At 51.6% G+C, this 19,087-nt stretch overlaps 1 protein-coding gene across 1 annotated transcript; it reads right to left on the bottom strand.

The window, feature by feature from the left end:
• Window positions 1-19: 19 nt before the first annotated feature.
• Window positions 20-18,948, bottom strand: LOC124489567 (serine/threonine-protein kinase TAO3-like). Its single transcript, XM_047052009.1, has 8 exons — window positions 18,839-18,948; window positions 18,442-18,627; window positions 4,803-4,883; window positions 2,992-3,227; window positions 1,818-1,889; window positions 1,181-1,282; window positions 865-910; window positions 20-397 (listed from the first exon to the last, which is right to left on the bottom strand). The coding sequence occupies exons 4-8, from the start codon at window positions 3,127-3,129 to the stop codon at window positions 297-299; spliced, it is 459 nt and encodes a 152-aa protein (XP_046907965.1). The 5' UTR covers window positions 3,130-3,227; window positions 4,803-4,883; window positions 18,442-18,627; window positions 18,839-18,948; the 3' UTR covers window positions 20-296.
• Window positions 18,949-19,087: the final 139 nt, after the last annotated feature.

The raw sequence follows: 19,087 nt of genomic DNA, 5'->3' as shown, positions 1-19,087 counted from the left end.
GAACAGGGTTGGTACACCAGTGATTCAGCCACCTCATCCAAGATAAATACTTGAGTTCAATGTCAACAATACTTTGTCCTTTCGCACACTAACGCACGTTTACAATTCATATCTCGAAAACTAAACGTTTTATAACTTCTGGAAAGTTTGAACGCACATTGACCTGAGCTGAACCCTGGCATATATGACCATAACACAGAGGTAATATGTTAATGGCTTGATGATTATAGACAGGAGGCTGGAACGTGGCTCCGATAAATCCAGTTTCCTACCCAGAAACGCAATAAAAAGGAGCCTCACCTGTGAATCATATTATGGGAATGTAGGTACGCCAGTCCTAGCAAGGCACCATGGGTAATGGCAGCAATTTCAACCTCTTGGAGAGGCTTCTTATGAACTGAGGAAAGATGGAGAGATAAAGAAAAGGGATAAAGAAAGAGAGAGAGAGGAAAAAGGGGTTGAGGCGGTGTGCAATGACAAAACATTCCGGTAGTGTTATCTAAAGTCACAAAGTACGATGTGTCAATAAATAGCAGCGATATGACATGCATACATACTCAAAAAGCACATCTGGTAAATGCTTCCTAGATAAGAGCTCTAAAACAACAGTCCCTGTAGGGTAACTATGAATAAAAGCTTAGCCAAGTTCAAAGTTCAATGTAGAACCATGGCGGGAAAAAAAACACAAAAACAAAATGGAATCGTTTAGAGAGCTCCACAACTGTTATGGCTGGGTTTAACGTTGTCATGACGGTCTTGGGACACAAACATAGGTGGGGCTGTGAATACCACATCGGGCAGAGGTGAGGAATGTTTGAGGATGGCAAACCTCCACTGTAGGATGGCGTGTGTGCGTGTACTTACCCTCCAACAGGTCAGACGCAGAGCCTAGGCAGTACTCCATCACCAGCTGAAACAAACACAGATGTCACCGACGGACCCAGCTGGGGGAGGAGAACGAGAGAGACGGAGAGACAGAGAGAAAAGAGAGAGCAAGAACCCAGGAGATGGAGAAGTCTGGCGGGCTCTCCGAGAGAGGCACCGAGAAAGACACGCAAAAAGACAGCGGAGAAAGAGAAGAGACAAAAACAAGAAGGCGGAAGACTGCATGTCATCCCTCCCCGCCTCACATCCCTCTATCATCCACCCCCTCCCCCCCCCCCTCCCCCCCCTCCCTCACCCAGGCAGTGTTGTCCTTCAGGTAGCAGCCTTTGTACTCAATGGTGTTGGGGTGACGCAGCTGTTCCAGAAACTTGACCTCTTTAATGATGTCCTGCCACTTCTGCAAAGAGCGACAGAGAGAGAGAGGGGGAGGGAGAGGGTATATGAGACAGACAGAGAGTTGTGAGTCCATCTTAAAGACGTCTCCAGCGCAGTCACATGGGGCCTGACATTTTACATTTACATTTAGTCATTTAGCAGACGCTCTTATCCAGAGCGACTTACAGTAAGTACAGGGACATTCCCCCCGAGGCAAGTAGGGTGAAGTGCCTTGCCCAAGGACACAACGTCATTTGCCACGGCCAGGAATCGATCTGGCAACCTTCAGATTACTAGTCCGATTCCCTAACCGTTTAGCCATCTGACTCCTGACCTCATGGCCCAGGTCAAACCCACTCACACGGGAGCTAGGATGCACTGCAAGGGGGTGGGGGTGGGGGGGGGGGTCTACCTAGCTGGACAAGCAGTGCACTCCGGGCCACCTCTAACCAGAACACCTGATGAGAGAGAGACAGAGAGAGAGAGAGAGAGAGAGCGAGAGAGCGAGAGAGCGAGAGAGCGAGAGAGCGAGAGAGAGATTCATATTGTGTTCTCACCTCGGTGGTCTGTTTGCCATTGTAGGACATCTTCTTGATGGCCACCACCTCATTGGAGTAGGAGTTGCGTGCCTGAGAGCAGGAGGCAGAACAAGCCCGTTAGGATCCAGCACAGACAGGTTAGATTCAATTCTACTTTACAGTCACAGTGCACAAGTACAGAACCAGTGAAATGCAGATAGTATCTAACCATTTAGCCATTAGGCCAGTCTATTACAAGGTCTCAGTCTAATAATTATGCCAGTCTAATACAGTATATATCTATACCAGTCTATTCCACTGTGTCCATGTCAGTCAATTCATATTATCTTACTGTAATACTGGGGATTGGTATATATTATTTGTGCATTCATTAATTATTAGCACACACAGCATGTTACTGTAGCAGCTAGCTTGGTGGTGTGTCAGGGATAATTGAGTTAGAACGTGTAGTGTCAATAATTGCAAAGCTCTGTAATCATCAACACACATGACATCCAGGAGTATTCCACAGCCAGGGGGGGGGGGGGGGGGGGGGGGGGGGGTTCCTGGAGCTGGTTGCATAAGCTCAGTGGTCTCTGCTAGTCAGGACTGCCTGACTGTCTGGCTGGCTGTCTCTGTCTCTCTCTGCCTGCCTGCCTGTCTCTCTGCCTGCCTGCCTGTCTCTCTGCCTGCCTGCCTGCCTGTCTCTCTGCCTGCCTGCCTCTCTCTCTCTGCCTGCCTGCCTCTCTCTCTCTCTGCCTGCCTGCCTCTCTCTCTGCCTGCCTGCCTGCCTGCCTGCCTCTCTCTCTCTGCCTGCCCGCCTCTCTCTCTCTCTCTCTGCCTGCCTGCCTCTCTCTCTCTGCCTGCTTGTCTCCCTTTCTGCCTGCCTGCCTGCCTGTCTCTCAGCCTGCCTGCCTGCCTGCCTGTCTCTCAGCCTGCCGGCCTGTCTCTCAGCCTGCCTGCCTGTCTGTCTCTCAGCCTGCCTGCCTGTCTCTCAGCCTGCCTGCCTGTCTGTCTCTCAGCCTGCCTGCCTGCCTGCCTGTCTCTCCGCCTGCCTGCCTGTCTCTCAGTCTGCCTGCCTGTCTCTCAGCCTGCCTGCCTGTCTCTCAGCCTGCCTGCCTGTCTGTCTCTCAGCCTGCCTGCCAGCAGAGCACGACCCTAACCGCCTCTTAAAAGACCCCCCCCCCCCCCCCCCCCTCCACCGTCTACTCACAAAGTACACGGCCCCGAAGCTGCCATGGCCGATCTCGTGCAGGTCGCAGAACACCTCGGCGGGGTCGTCCTTGAAGAACAGGTCGGCCAGCTCCGACTCCTTGGGCGCCGCCCCCTTCCTGGTGGACGAGGGCATCATTGGCTAGACATGTGGCGGAGAGGGGGAGCCTGTGGTCGCGGAACACGCCCTCCTCGCACACACACACACCCCCCGGGGTCAGCACGGACCATCAGGAGCTGGAGGGGGGGGGGGGACACGCCACATGCATGTGCTGGTTAGGTCATGTGACAGTGTGCGTCGCGCGTGTGTGCGCGCGCTGGTTAGCGTATTAAGTGTGTTGGTTAGGGTCATATGAAATAACATCCTCTCTGTATCATACAGGATGACGTGCTGCTACTCGTTACGTAGACACCTAGAGGAGGACAAACACAAGGTGTGTGAGAGAGAGAGAGAGAGAGAGAGAGAGAGAGAGAGAGAGAGAGAGAGAGAGAGAGACGGTGTGTGTCTCGTTATTGCATCACTCCCATCTGTCTCCTTTCCCTCCTGTTGAGCTGAAGCTCAGAAATTCACCCTGATGTAATATACACACACCCACCAAACACTCACAGCTCACACCCCCCCCTCAAACACACACACACACAACCCCCCCCCACCCCCAACACCATACACACACACCAAACACCCCCCCCCCCCCCCCCCCCCCCCCAGTGAACACCATACAGTGAAGAATGACAGAGTAACAGAGTTAAGAGGGATACAGTGAAGAAATAGAGTGATAGAGAGAGAGAGCGATGGAGAGAATGGAGGAATGGAGGGACGGGGGTCGGAGATGAAAATAGATCACATGCAGCAGTCACGTGATCACCCTGGAGACTCTACCCTTCCATCTTCGCCATCCCTTTCCCACCCTCCCTCCTCCTCCCCCCCCCCCGCGTCCACACATGTGACGCAACATGGCAACAACAGGTTGAAACAGTGAAGCAGCAGATAAGACACCGGACAAGCACATGCTTGGGGGATAATATTGTGAGCTGAACGCCATTGTACTGAGGGAGGTGATTAAGGAGGCAGCTTAGACAGATTAGTGGTTGGTTCAATCTTAATGGTGTGCGTGTGTGTGTGTGTGTGACTGTGCATGCGTGTGAGCTTTCAGGGGGCGTGTAAAAGCGAGGGAGAGTGCATAGGGATGTAGGCAGGCACATGCGGGAATTTGTGTCGGCAGGAAGGGGGTGTGCGAGTGCATGCGCGCGTGGGCGTGGAGCTGCGTGGGGGAGGGGGGAGGGGGATAGCAGTCACTTTGCTAGACTGCTTCGGTGATCATATGGACCTGGTCACACACACACACACACAGTGTTCTCAGGCAGGCCCCGGGGGGTTTGGGGGGGGGGGGGGGGGGGGGAGAACCCCTCACATGCACATGCCGCTACACTTCCAGAAAGGAAGTTACAGACATATGATCCAAGAGAGCTGGAATATAGGTTAGACTTAGACACACACACAGCCCCCCCCCCCCCCCCCCCCCCCAATCGCTGTTTGTGGGCTCCCCAACTGGCTGTGTGTGACTCAGCAGGAAGCTTTGCCCCAGGCACTGTGTGCGTGAGTGTGTGTGTGAGTGTGTGTGTCAGCAGGATCAACTGGAGCAGGCTGGCTTCTCCCAGGCCTTCTCACTTCCAACTGGCTGCCTCATCCAGACATCGTCATCTCTACACAGCACAGCACCAGACAAGCCCAACAAAACACACCACACCACCCACTTCCGGCTGCCTACCTTACACACTGTGTGCGTGCGTGTGTGTGTTGAAGCGGCCTACCTCGCAGCCGGTGTGTGAGGTGTGTGTGCTGTTCTCTCCAGGCTCAGTGAGAGTCTACAGCTTGCTCCTCCTCCTCATGACCTGGAGTTAGAGACAGACACGGACAGAAGGAGGAGTAGGAGGGGAGGAGGGGAGAGACATATGAGACTGGGGGTACAGACAGGACCCGCTGCTATACCCGTCATCATCGTCATGCAACAGCTTTGAACCATGCCCTGCAAACCCCCCCCAAAACAGACTTCTACTAGGAAACAGACACACACACATACGGGACACATTCATATACAGGACAAGCACTCAGCAGTCAGGCGGACCAGCAACAACACACAGTTTGTCAACAACTTTTGTCAACAACCACACAGAGAACCCAAACAATACATAAAGGGATCCATTATTCATCAGCTGACCTTTGACATTCAGCCGAGAGGAGCACTTCCTCTTGCTACGACCCCGCCAAAGTAGGGCTACTTCCTGTCACCGTCTCTCTCTCCCTTCCCTCGACTTCCTCTCCATACCCCTCTTCTCTCTTCCCCTTTCTCCCTCTCCCCCCTTTCTTGACACCACCTTCCCCATTCTGTCCTCTCTCCCCCCCCCCCCCCAAGGCCACAGATTCAAAAAGAAACTTTAAATAATGAAGCGATGTTAAGGAAAGAGGATGACTGTATTGTTGCTTCTCAGAGTGAGTCTGAATGATTTATAAGTCAAGCTGACAGCAACAAGAGCCCCAGGAAACCAACACTCCTCCACCCTAACCCTCTCCATATCCCCCTCTCCTCCTCTCCTCCTCCCAATCCTTCTTCAGAAGTGGGGGAGAGGCAGGGGTGATGTGGTCGGAGAGGAAGGGGTAGGGTGGGATGTGAGAGGCCCCATTTTAGCCAGGAGCCCCCTCCAGAACAGTAAAAAACTAGTTTGAACTTGCAGGAATATTTCCTTGGTCCCTCTCTAGGTTCGGCGTTAGGGATGGTTTTGGGGGTTAGGATTAGGGTTCAGGTTAGGTTTTGGGGGAATATGATGGTAAGGCCAAACATGAGGACTTTGAATGAAACTGGATTGCGAGTCCCCACAAGAACAGAAATACAAGTGTGTGTGTGTGTGTGTGTGAGTGAGAGAGAGAGACTGAGCTGGGTCAGTAAACGCCTGGGAGTCAAGGACATGAGACATCCCTCAGAGAAATAAGTACCCAGATCAACAGGCCACACAACAAGAGAGGGGGGGCACAAGGAGAGAAAGACAAAAGATAGAGAGGGACAAAGACGGACAAAAAGACAGACAAGGAGGAAGAGAGAGATAGCGAGAGGGGTGAAGTGGCAGTCAGCAGTGATCCATTTGACAACTTTCAGAATCCTGGGTGTCTTTTTTTAGAGACACATTTTAATCCGATTTCCACTGACGGTCTGGGGAAAATTAATTGGACAGAAATGGGAGCGTATTAAAGTCACAGTGCTCACTGTGAGAGGACCAGCGATGGAAAGAGAGAGCAAGAAAAGAGAGGGGCGAGAAAGAAGGAGAACAATTGGGAGAGACAGACACATGGAAGGCTGTGTGCGTAACTCAGGGACAGGGAATCAGAGGCCCTTAAATTGAAGTAACCACACAACACTGGTCAAGTTCATGAGAGACGGATAGAGAAAGAAGGAGACAACAAGAGAGAGAGAGATACAACGAGAGAGAGAGACAGAGACAACGAGAGAGACGATACTATACTGGGGGTAAAGACATGACCCGCTGCTATACCTGTCATCATCTCAATGCAACAGCTTTAAACAACACCCTGTAAATCCGAATAAACAACCTATACTAGAGATAAGAGTCTGTTCTGAGTGTGGGGGGGGGATATGTTAGAGGTCCAGCCTGAGCCTGGGTTCACTTGGGGATCCAAGCTACAGCTCAGTCTGCTACTGCACTGCTGCAGGCCTTCCACCACACACACACACACACACACACACACACACACACACACACACACACACACACACACACACACACACACACACACACACACACACACACACACACACACAGCAAGGTTGAATCCATGCAGTGGGTAAGTGGGTAACCTCATTTGGCTGCAGAATGTTTTGGCTTCCCTCTCTCCCACACACACACACACACACACACACGTCCCACTTTCACAAGGCTGCAATCGTTACGTTTCTTTTTTTAGGAAAAGCCCTTTAGTTCCGACCCAAACTAGCAGAGGCTGCGGTGTGCGCGTGACTGTGTTGTGCGTGTCCAAACATCGTCTGGATTGCAGTGCTCATTGAATACATTTAAAAAAATAATTACACAAACATGGTCAAAAGAATAATGACACCTCTGCTGTGATGTGGGTCACTGTGAAAGGAGCTGAGAGAGAGAGAGACGAGTGAGAGAGAGAAGATGAAAGAGAGCTTTGAGGGGTTTGGCGATGCGACTCAAACAGACCCCCCCGTGTTGAAGACAAACACGACGACAGGTAACCCAGAGATCTCCCTACCACGGCCATCTCTGCAAGGGCTGCCATAGTGGACTGCCATAGTGGACCGGGGCCTCACACAAACACCACAGCCCTCCTGCTCACACACTCAGAGCTGGAGCTGGGATGCATTTCATGACTCATCTTCCCCAGGAGAAGAGAGCTAGGGGAGGAGGCAAAGTCTGGATTCACCCCAGGGCCTGTGATAACCTAGATACTTTTTAACTTGAATATGCTAAATACATTTTACATAGCGTTCTCTTGTGTGTGTGTGCAGACCTGGGGTTGTACAGAGTTGGGGGGAGTCCTTGCTTCCTTATGGCTGGCCTCTATGTCACCTCAGCTCCTGCTAGCATCAGCTAGCATGTCTTTATGTTAACACAGCTCCTGCTAGCATGTCTATGTTACCTCAGCTCATGCTAGCATCAGCAAGCATGTCTATGTTACCTCAGCTCATGCTAGCATGTCTATGTTACCTCAGCTCATGCTAGCTTGTCTATGTTATCTCAGTTCATGCTAGCATGTCTATGTTACCTCAGCTCATGCTAGCAAGCAGAGACACTGGACAAAAACAAGCCTACTTTTTAGTTTGTCTGTGTGTGTGCCTGTCTGTGTGTGTTGGGATGACAGAAAGGCAAAGGGCAAAAGTTCATCTGTTCACATACTTGTCTCAGTCTGTGGGTGCGCGTGCGTGCACGCACACACACACACACACACACACACACACACACACACACACACACACACACACACACACAGTCAACAACAAGGAACCTCAGGGCCGAGTGAACATAATCAGAACTATAACGATGAACAGAAAAAGACTGGAGGCACAGAGAGCGAGAGAAAGAAAGAGACAGAAAGACAGGCTGACTGAGCTGGAAGAAACAAGCCAACGCTCCAAACCATGCTATTCGTGGACCTTCTCCCCTGCTCGGGTGTCTGGGACGTGGACGCTCCTCCTCGTGGTTTCCGGAAACTTCTCAAACATGAATGAAGCTCGTCGTGACGGCGTCTTTCAGCTCTGCACGCTGGCGTGGCGCTCAGCCAAACGCGCCCTGACGATGCCACACTGGTTCCATGCTCACTGCCTCCTCTCCCGGACCGAGGCCACACAGGACTCTGGGTAACATATTTGTTTATCCGCTATCGTCACTCGATAGCCTACACTACGTTATCGGGGCACAACAGTGGGATCACACGCGTGTACGCACGCACACGCACAGCCCAGGTTTATTCAGTTCAGATGAGGCATCAGAAATCCTCCTCTTGAAAAAAATTGAAAACAAATCTGTTTAGTCAGGCACATCTCCTGTGTGACTCACCATGGTGGTCATAAGGTTACGGAGGGCGGTTATTTGGTTAATCTGAGGTTAACCCGAGTTTAATCTGCGGATGATTGGCCTGAACATGAGCACTGATTTGCAGGTCTAGAGAGCTCATGGGTCAGGTCAGGTCAGGCTAATTTAGGCTTAAACACCAAGACAGGCTCAAAACGCCTCGAGGGAAAAGCCTTAAAACGAACGTGTTTTTTTGGGGGCTAAATAGTAGAACCAGGTTGAACAGAGGAACCAGGCTAAACAGTAGAACCAGGCTAAACAGTGGAACCAGGCTAAACAGTAGAACCAGACTGAAGGTCTGGATTGAGCCTCATCGACAGAACAATATATTCCTGGCTTCGCCCACGACTATCAATTCAGTGCAGCATCGATTTCTGACTGGGCAGTCAAACACGCTCACACACACACACACTTCAAAGAGGAGTCTGTCTACATGGCGGGTGGGAGGGATGACAGCAGTAGGATATGAGCCCACGTGACAGGGTGGATTAACTCTGATTTACTGCCTCTACTGTGTCAGGCTGCAGCCAGCACATCTCTGTGCAGGCTCGGACAACCCTCATATGCACTGTTCATGCGTGTGTGTGTTGCCCTTTGTGTCTGTATATTTGTGTGTGTGTGTGTGTGTGTAAGCATGTGTATGGGTGTGTGTCTGTATGCAGTGTATATTGCTCTGTGTGTCCTTTAATAGGTGTGTGTGTGTGTGTGTGAGCACACAGGTCCCTGACACCCCAGTCTGTGGTGATCCGTCTCTGTTGGCTTGGTGTGTCCCTGGGCCTGTAAGCCTGCCTGGACCATGCAATATGCATGACTCTTGTGTCTGTGTTTCCCCTGAGTGTGGCGTGTGTGCCACTATGAACCGGTCATCAATTCAGGGTCAGGGCACGCATGCATGTTCAAACACACACACACACTTACACTACACACATGTTAAGACACTTTGACAGTGGTAGCACATACTAAGTGATCTACTTCCAGTCATGTATGTGCATGTTAAGAAGTGGGGGAAGGGAAGGGGGGGTGTACAGCTGATAGGGGGAAGGAGCAGCTCCAAAGCCCGACAGGATTTTCCAATCAAGAGCAGCAGATTACTAGCGCTCCGCTCGCATGTTCTGCAGAGAGACGGGCCGGTCTGGTCCGGGACACGCAACGCCGGCTAGGGGACGGTTTGGCCATCAAATATTAAAGAAGGGCAAATTACCACCCGGGCTCACGTTAGACTGGTGTGTGGAGTCACGCCTGCTTCTACCGGATTCCCCCCCCACACACACACACACACACACGGGATCTTGCGTATTCTCGAGTTTCGGCTGCGTGAGCTGGGGTTGGAGATGTGGAACTGACCTGGGGTGTGTCGTTAATAGTCCATCCTGAACTCCTTTCCTCTGACCTTCCCTAATGTGTGGACTGGTTAGCTGTAACCATGGTCTCGTCTAGCTCCCCGCGACACGGGTGCAGCGCCAACCACAAATGTAATTCCCGTTAATTCCTTCGGACCGACAGAGGGACAGTGGTGGCCTCAGAGGGATCGAGTTTCTCTCTCTCTCTCTCTCTCTCTCTCCCCCCCCTCTTCCCTGGTTCTTGGAACAGCGGCTGTGATGTCACCATCCAGCCAGACTCCGCCCCTTCGAGGGGAGGCTGTGGGTGACAGCGTGTTCACGAGCCAGCCAGCCAATCACAGGGGAGGCCCTGACTTGAGCTCGGCGCCAGAGAGCGCCTCGGAAAGGGCGACTCGATTTCAACTCCCTCAAACAAAACGACGGCGTGAAGGATGGAGATGGAGCGACTGAGGGCTGGAGAAGGAAGGAGAGCGAGAAATAGATGAGAGAGAAACGATAGAAAGAGAGAGAGGGAGAGAAAACCCCAGAAAGGAAACAGCATCTAGGCCACTGAGTCATTTCCCTCGTGAGCATCTCTCTTCCTTATTCAGTTTCTTTTTCTTTCCCACATTAGGAACTGACAGCATAAATTATGTACATGATCACTGGAGTTTACATGGACCGTTGAGGGCCCATGGGTTTAGGCTGGGATTTCAGTTTTATCCCTGTAAGGTCTGCCTGCAATTAATTTGGGAATTAATTCAGGCTCAGAACTCTCCCTCTCTCCCACACACACAACTGTTTCATCCTCTCAATTTAAACACCCCTCGACCCCGGCCCCAACCAATGGAGAAAAAAAAATCATAAAATCACTACCAGGCTTGTGGTGTGAAATGGACATATTTCCACCAATTTCCCTAGTTCCGTTTTCCAGGTAACACCTTGGAGTGCTGTGGTGTTGATAAGGTGGCCAGGGCTGGGTCTGGCTGGCGGAGCTGATGATAGCGTGAGCTGATATCCCAGCCTGTGAGGTTCATGTCTTGTCCTGTTATGGTGAGGTCCATTACATGAAGAAATCAATACACTCCAATAACGGAACGCTATCTCGGCATCCAACCTTTAAGCCCCGGGCAATGAATTATTTACAGATTATGTTCCAATTATTAGCAGCCACGCACGCCTACACAAGTACTATGTGGTCTGACTGATACGACTGTACCCAGAGCAGGACATGGACCAGTCCTCGCCACTCTTCGGCAGCAGTCAGACACTTTGTCACCTCACAGAGTGGCATCGTAATTCGTCTGCATGCCATGTGTGTGTGTGTGTGTGTGTCTGCAGCCTGAGGGGCCAATGTACAGCGGTGGTTCGGAGTCTGACTGAACACACTCGTATTAGACGCTCATCCCTGAGTCATCGCCCAGTGTGTGTGTGTGTGTGTGTGTGTAGACCCTATCATGAGCGTCTGGCAGTGACGAGCCATCGTTGTGGCGGCTGGCTGACTGATTGTACAGGAGGACATTGCTGTCATGGCCTCCCTGTCTCTAATCTCCGTATCTCTTATGTTGGACATCAATTATTTACTGGCTAAATCATTTTGGCTGGCAAACATTGACTGGAAAAAAAGAAAAAAAAAAGGAAAGAAAAAAAACCACCCCCATAAATTAGTAACACGAACACTTTACAATGCGTGCGCAGAGCACAAATACATCTAGAGGTAGAAAAGGGGGGGAGGGAGACAGAATGCCAGAGACAAAAGGAGCCGTGCTCATGTTCATCTCCACCATATGAATCGAATCTAGTGACTCCTTCACAGCGGGGGCTTCCTGTGCTGTGTTGTGTACTGTGTACTATATCGTACGCTGTGTATTACTCCGTGTACTGTAGTCTGCTGCGTGACTTGGTCTGCACTCACCACCGGCAGTGCCGAGGATACGGGCCCGTTGCCACGGCAACCATCCCGTCACAACAGGAAGTGGTGGCTGGGCGGCCGTCGCCCGTGGTGCCGGACACGGATGTGGACCTGAAGTAGGGCGCGTTGCGGTGAGGGTTCGACCCCCTAAAGGTCAGGGCTCCTTCATTGGGTCAGCTAAGGTCTCATCCGAGCAGAGCTGCACATCTGTTTGAGACTGACGTGTGTGTGTGTGTGACGTTTCGGCCTTCTTAAGAGAGAGAGTGGGGGAGGGAGACAGACAGGGAAGGATGGGGGTAGAGGAAGGATGGCACAGTTTTCAGCGAGTCTCAGTTTAATTGGAGTACTGTTCAGTTCGACCCCAGGCTGTCTCTTCATAGAGGCGTACAGAAAGCCAGGCAGCACGCACTATTAAGCAAGAACAAGGACCCAGGAACCACCGAGTGGGATCCACGTTTCACCGTTTCCTTATGGACCGTCGGGATGTTCATTCACTGGCAGCACAGACAGCTCTGAAGAACCAGAGACTCAGGTCATGGAAGTAAAGATGGTACGCAACAGGACCAGAACAGTCACCATGACAGGACCAGACCCGTCAACATGACAAGACCAGAACAGTCACCATGATAGCACCAGAAGTTAACATGACCGTCCACTAAGCAGGGCTTACAACTGTCCACTCCTACCACACACACACACACACACTTCAAACGTCAACCTTGATGGTGTCATGCATAAAAAGATGAAATCTCTCTCGCTCACACACAGCTCGAACACTGACGGCAAAGAGAGTTAAATAAAAATCGAGTTTAGCCTGATTCACTGCTGGCTAACGAGAGCACGGCCCAATCTCCCCCTGTGCTTCGTCACAGGCAAATCTCCACTTGACCCAATGGAGGCTGTCCAGTGACAGCTTCCAGCCCAGGCTGGGGTCTGGTGAACCATGACACTACTCTGGGCTGAGAGTGCGTGAGTGTGCCTGTGTGTGAGTGGGTGTGCGAGTGTGTGCGCGCGCGCGCGCGCGCCGAGGTAGATGAAAGAGCTTCCAGCTTGCTGAGGTCAGGCCTCACGTAGCCTACAGGCCATGGCTAGCTCCTCGCTCGCTCTCTAGATTAGGAAGCTGACATCATCCACTCCTGGTGCCGATGGAAAGAGCAGGATGGAGAGAGACAGATGGACCTGGATGAGAGAGCGATAGAGGCGGATGGAGCTGGATAGAGTTGGTTAGACAGAGAGAAGGGTCGAGCTGGACGGGGAGAAAAGGATAGAGCGAGGATGGAGCTGGACAGAGAGAGAGGAAAGCGAGAGAGAGAGAGGCTATAGAGAGAGAGGAAAGCGAGAGAGAGAGGCTATAGAGAGAGAGAGAGAGAGAGAGAGAGAGAGAGAGAGAGGGAGGATGGAGCTGCCTTCCGAGAGGGCCCAGCGCTCCGTGTGGCGTGCTCTCCTCCGTCTCAGCACATCCCACTGGTGAATTATGCATCGGAGGGACACTTTAAAGAACCGACGCCAGTTAAAGCGGGCATGGGGGACGGCTCTTTGACAGCCAGCGATGTGGAGCGCGGGGGGGGCCCGGGGTAGGCTGCTGGTGGGCCGAGAGGGGGGGGGGGGGGTGGGGGGCGCCAAAAATAGCCCTCCGTGGCGGCACGGCGCATTACCTCACCACACACTGGCATCAGCAAACCTGTCCGTCACAGTCCCCCCCTCTCCGCCAGCCATACACACTGGGAGACAGCATGGCGAGAAGCCTGCGAGATTCCACCAGCAACACTTTGGATCTGTGCGCTTTTGGTCACGTGGAATCCTGGGATACCAGCGAGGAGCCAGACAGCCCCTTGACTGGGACAGGAGACCAGGTGTTGGGGAAAAAAAAGAAAAAAAACCTTCATTAGGTCAGCTAATGGCACAAATGGGTCAGCATATGGGCAAAGTCTGCAGCCTGACTGGGAGAGAAGCCACCATGGCTGCTGAAGACACTCTGCTGCCGACAGCTGTACCCTGCTGAACACCCCCCCCCCAACCCGCCCCCCCCCCCCCATCTCAAAGCTCCAAGTCTTCTGATTAAACTGGGCAGTCCCCAGGAGAGAGAGATTGAGGGAAGGGGGGGGGGGGGCGGGGAGAGAGAGAGACTCACTGGGAAGGCATTAGCCACAGACATGTGCTCTTCTGGGAGACATGAACCTGGTGGAACTTGAGACCCGGTGAGTCAACCCTGGTGCAGCTGGTGGGCCATGTGTGCCATGACTCCCTACGTAGTCATGTACAGGGTGGAAGGAGGCCAGCTTCCTCCAGACAGGGAGGAGCAGACAGGGAGGCCAGGGGAGGCCAGGGAGACTAGGGGAGGCCAGGAAGAACAGGGGAGGCCAGGAGAGGTCCGGGAGACCAGAAGAAGCCAGAGAGGCCAGGGTGAACACCAGGGGAGGCCGTCCTCGTCAGCCCGGCCCCAGCCTTCAGGCCTCACTGGAACAGCAGACTGCATTAAGGAAGCGCGAAGTACAGCGAATTGCATGAAACACGCTTTGAAAACATCCTGCTGTTTTTCCGCACAAACACACACACACACACACCTTTGACTGGGCTGACGAGGAAGCGGTTGTCTGAGCACAAGCGCTGCATTGACAGCAGTGAGGTGACCCTGAGCGACACTCGATGTGAACAGAGCTGTCTATTGTCAGGGCCAGCTTGGTGGGGATGTGGTCAATGAGGCTAATTAAATATGGTTGCTGCTGCTGCTGCTGCTGTTGTGTGCAGTAATCCAGTTAGGAGAAACATCTGCGGTAAGGTTCTCTCACCAGGTTCACAGGACCAACCCCTCGCAATGGCTCAGAAGCCTTCTGTCCACTGAGATCAGCATTAAAACGGCACACATGACTGCATCTCGCCAGAGACACAGGAAGAAGAGAGGAAGAAGAAAAAAACAAAAAAAAAACAGCAAAGGGCATACTTCTCCTCGTCATCCGAGAAGGCATTCTTCTATTAGACATGCTAAACCAGATCACTGCAGAACATGAAGCCTGACAGCCGTGCTTTAATATTTGATGCGCTTTGCTACCGTGGCATAAACAGCCAAACTGCGGCAGCGCCGCGGCTAAACTGACAATCTCATGTGTTTTTTTTCTAGGTTTTTTTTACCAGAAGTTGAGCGTCTCACGTGGAAGCGAGAGACGGGGGGAGGGGGAAGACGAGGACAGGGGAAGTTCAGTGCGTTTCCGCTCATGGGGAGCTGTCGGGGGGAGAGGGGGGTGTTGGTGGGGGGGGGAAGGAGGGAGGGAGGGCTGACAGCTCAGACACCTTCCACAGGTTAGCCCCCCTCTGCCACCGACGCCCGAGAGCCAGCCAGGATCCGCTCGCCCCTGGGAGTGGAGGACGCATGGCGGCGGCGGCAGCAGCAGCTGGTGGACCATTCACACGTCTGGAACCCGGCAGGGCATTGCGGGGAGGCGGGGCTGTAACGACCCTAGCAGGCGTCTCTTCGCGCACAGAACTGCAACCCCCACGTGCCGGGTCACCGGGGCCCCTGATGCTGCAACCGGGTAAACTCATTTGTGTTGACCTCTCCATGTAGCCCAGACCCAAGGTGAAGATTGGAGGTGGAAGAGGGGACGGGGGGGACGGGGGGGGGAGGGTGTCGGGTGATATCCAGGACGGAGGAAGCCATCCTCAAGAGCCACAGTCGGAGATGCTCAGTAGAAAGACATGGGGTCTAACCAAGACGAGACCTGGCCTTTCCCGCCCTCCGATCGCCATTAAAATGTTAATTGTTCTGCTATTTGTTGTTACGTTTAATGTGTATTCAAATGAGCTCGTTTTGGGATGGCGCTCTGGACGAGAATGCCTACGTTACTGCGCCTCGTGCAGGAGATAAGAAAAGGAGAGAGAGAAATAAACGACTCCAAATTGGAATCGGGAAACATCCGGAAACATCCAGGACATGCGGTACAGGGGGTCCCTGAGGACACCAGGGTTGACAACCACTGGTCCACTACAAGCGATGGTGTGGTCTTTGTGCCTTGTCCTTGGGCCAGGGCGACACGTGTCTGGCAGGACTGCTAGCTCTGGGGGAGGTTATGGGCCAGTAGGAGCAGACACTACAGAACACATCCTCTTCCTACTGCCCCGCGATGGCTGACATCCTTAACATTTACATTTACATTTACATTTAGTCATTTAGCAGACGCTCTTATCCAGAGCGACTTACAGTAAGTACAGGGACATTCCCCCCGAGGCAAGTGGGGTGAAGTGCCTTGCCCAAGGACACAACGTCATTTGGCACGGCGGGGAATCGATCCGGTAACATTCTGATTACTAGCCCGACTCCCTCACCGCTCAGCCACCTGACTCCTCAACACAGAGGACCTTGGGAGAGGAGCATGGCAGCGTGGGGCGAGAGAGGCCCAGCAGCAGCAGGAGAGCTCCCCCTCTCTCCTCTGATTTCTGAAAACTTTCTTCACATTCAGATTATCCAAAGCCTTTTCTACAGAGCAGTCAGTGTGTAGTGATTAAGCCTGTTGCCAGGATTTAAACCTCCTCTCTGAAGTCTCAAGCCTGTGAGCTTCTGCTGCCTCACTTTCTGGCCTCCATGGGGGGGGGGGGGGGGGTTGAGATGGGCCTGTCTGCCTCAGCTGCCTCTGACTGCCACTTGTCAGGAGCAGCTGATGTGGTCCCACCTCACAAAAGCACTCACACTCCCTCACTCTGCCCTGCCTCACTCCACCAGGCTGCCCTGCCTCACACTCAATCAGGGGCTGGATGCCCTTACGCTCCATCTGCAAGAAAACGCTGGACCAGCAGTCCGGTTTGTTTACTGATCCCTACACATGTACAACAGAGCCTACTGCATTACCCAGACACCCCCGGCTCATGCTTTTAGCTCGCATTAGTGACCTCACATCTGGGGGAGCAGGAAGAGTCTGGGGAGAACGACACAGGATGTAGGCATGGCATCTACACAATCAGTACAGCAGGTGTTCAGTTGAGTTTCAACCCACTCCTACCCCTCCCCCTCTCTTGCGCGCGCGCACACACACACACACACACACACACACACACACACACACACACACACACACACACACACACACACACACACACACACACACACACAGTGCTTTTTCAGCCTACTGTCCCAGTGGAATGAGGCTAAACATTATCTTTATACAATAGACATCATATTGCCCTACATAACAGCATTACAGGCAAGATGGAGGACAGACAGTTTTATGGAGCAGTGCTCTAATGTCACTTTCAGTTCCACATCCTGCTCTCGGTGTGTGACAGGGCAGGTGTAGAGCTTGATGCCGTCACCACTGTGCCTAGCAGAGACCTGTTACCTTCTTGTATAGGCACGCTGAAAACGTGGACCGCACACATTCTACAACGCCTGGAGCCAACAGCACGCTCACACTGGTACAACGGCTGGATAAAACGGTAACGGTGACAAAAGAAGGAAAATGGATCAAAAGCTAGCTCTCTCGCAGCTCTCACTCATGCGCTTTACACATGGTGATGACATCATGTTGGGTCAATTTAGGTTTTGGTGCCGTTCAGCTGGCTATCTCCATCTGCACGCCGCCTCGCTCAGACGTTACAAGCGGACACGGCTTGTAAAACGAAACAAAGCACAGCCTTTGCCAGAAATCGCTGTGAACATGTAATGGAAAATCGAATAGGCTATAATGCATTATTATTATTCACTGTGAGATAGATCCGAAGCTCCGAGCTCAACAAACGCAGAAACAATAAGGATTATTCCTATGGTTGTCAGTATCTACAACAATTGCATTGAACTAGAATACCCTTTTGCAATCTAATCAGTGTCTTTGCGAAAAAACGTTCCTTACTAATGTGACACACATTAAAAAGACAGTTGGTCGAAGCGTCTCATATCACCCGCAACAATGCATCATCCACTAAGAAAGCAGCAAGACTACAAGCTCCCACAAACTAGACATCCTGGTTACGATGACGCTCCAGATGGACTCTACCGAGTTATCTCTCGGAGCAAAATTAAAACAGTCAGCAACTGAATCGGGATTTAGTATATTCGGAGCCACTGTAGATGTCCAACAAACATTCATTAGCCTTCCGTTCACCAAGCGAGTATTTTTTTTCGCAACATTAGAAACAGACGTTTGTTCAAAATCCACTCACCCACAAGATCAGTCCCTTTGAAACACGTCCTTATGGTTTGCAATGGTCGCATCGATCCAAATACTTATAGCAAGTGTGAACAATGTCAGTCCAGTCCACACAAAACAATGGAAGGAATTAATGCGAGCAGGTGTAGCCAACGGGACAATTATTTAGCTTCAGTTCTACTACGCACTTATTTATCTTTTCGCCGCGTCTGAGTGACGTTGAGACAACAAGCGTTCAAGTCAACTTAACCGGCCCCATGTCTAAAATGAAAAATGAACTAATGGCAACTCGATAATTAACGCTAAATTATTACACATGGTGCAATCAACATCGCTTGCTAGCTTTGGACTAAAGAGAGACGATGGCTGGACGACATCAGTCAGCTTCTATTAGTCACTATCACGAAGCAAGCATTTCACAACTAGGCTACCCCAAAAGCAATATTGTAGTAGTAGGCTATTATTAACGAAACACTGACCACTGAACGTATTGCTGGAGAAATCCACTCTTCCGTGGACATTAAGTCCAACTCCGGAGATGTCGGTGTGACTTTCAGAAGTGTTGTCTGTCAGGACTTCCTGGATGAGGTTTCGCTCCTCACCCCAGCACCAGCACAGCGCCTGGCCGCTGACTCCTTCGGCAGGCGGAAACCAATTCAGAGAATCTACAGTTGCAGGATGGAAAAGGACAGAAGTGACAGTGTCTGTGCTTAACCGCAAATGTTTAAATATGCCATAATAACCTATGTGTTTTAACATCTGTGGATATATTGGCTATCGTTAACTAGTTTTATATGTAGCGTAATTGTCTACTCTCTATTTTACATAGCCTATATTTTTTACGCACGAATACGTTATTTAAAAAAATGCATGTACTCTTGATATTCCTTTAGCCGTTGTGCTTATCAAGCAGGAAGTCTATTTTGTAGTAAATGTAGCATACGTGTTTGTGGACTATAAGAATAGCCTACTCCCAACCACAATGACGGTATGAATGGCAGCCTTCTCTTGCCACAGCGCACGTAAACTCATGACAAAAAATACTTTATAATCTAAACTAAAGCACTCCTGTCCTCTGGTGTTTTATCCGGGTATTACACCACCAATAACCAACGCAAGGCACCT

The sequence above is a fragment of the Hypomesus transpacificus genome, unplaced genomic scaffold (genome assembly GCF_021917145.1).
Source record: "Hypomesus transpacificus isolate Combined female unplaced genomic scaffold, fHypTra1 scaffold_192, whole genome shotgun sequence".
Classification (NCBI taxonomy): Eukaryota; Metazoa; Chordata; class Actinopteri; order Osmeriformes; family Osmeridae; genus Hypomesus; species Hypomesus transpacificus.
The sequence above is the reverse complement of the archived record's forward strand: the minus strand, read 5'-3'. Positions and strand labels throughout refer to the sequence as shown.

Bases quoted from the DNA above. Each gene is read 5' to 3' on its own strand.
- LOC124489567 (XM_047052009.1), bottom strand. From the start codon at position 3,129: ATGATGCCCTCGTCCACCAGGAAGGGGGCGGCGCCCAAGGAGTCGGAG. The intron at 1,890-2,991 runs GTGAGTAGACGG...TCCTGCTCTCAG, and splicing joins GCTTCGGGGCCGTGTACTTT to GCACGCAACTCCTACTCCAA. The intron at 911-1,180 runs GTGAGGGAGGGG...TGTTTGTTTCAG, and splicing joins TGAAGGACAACACTGCCTGG to CTGGTGATGGAGTACTGCCT.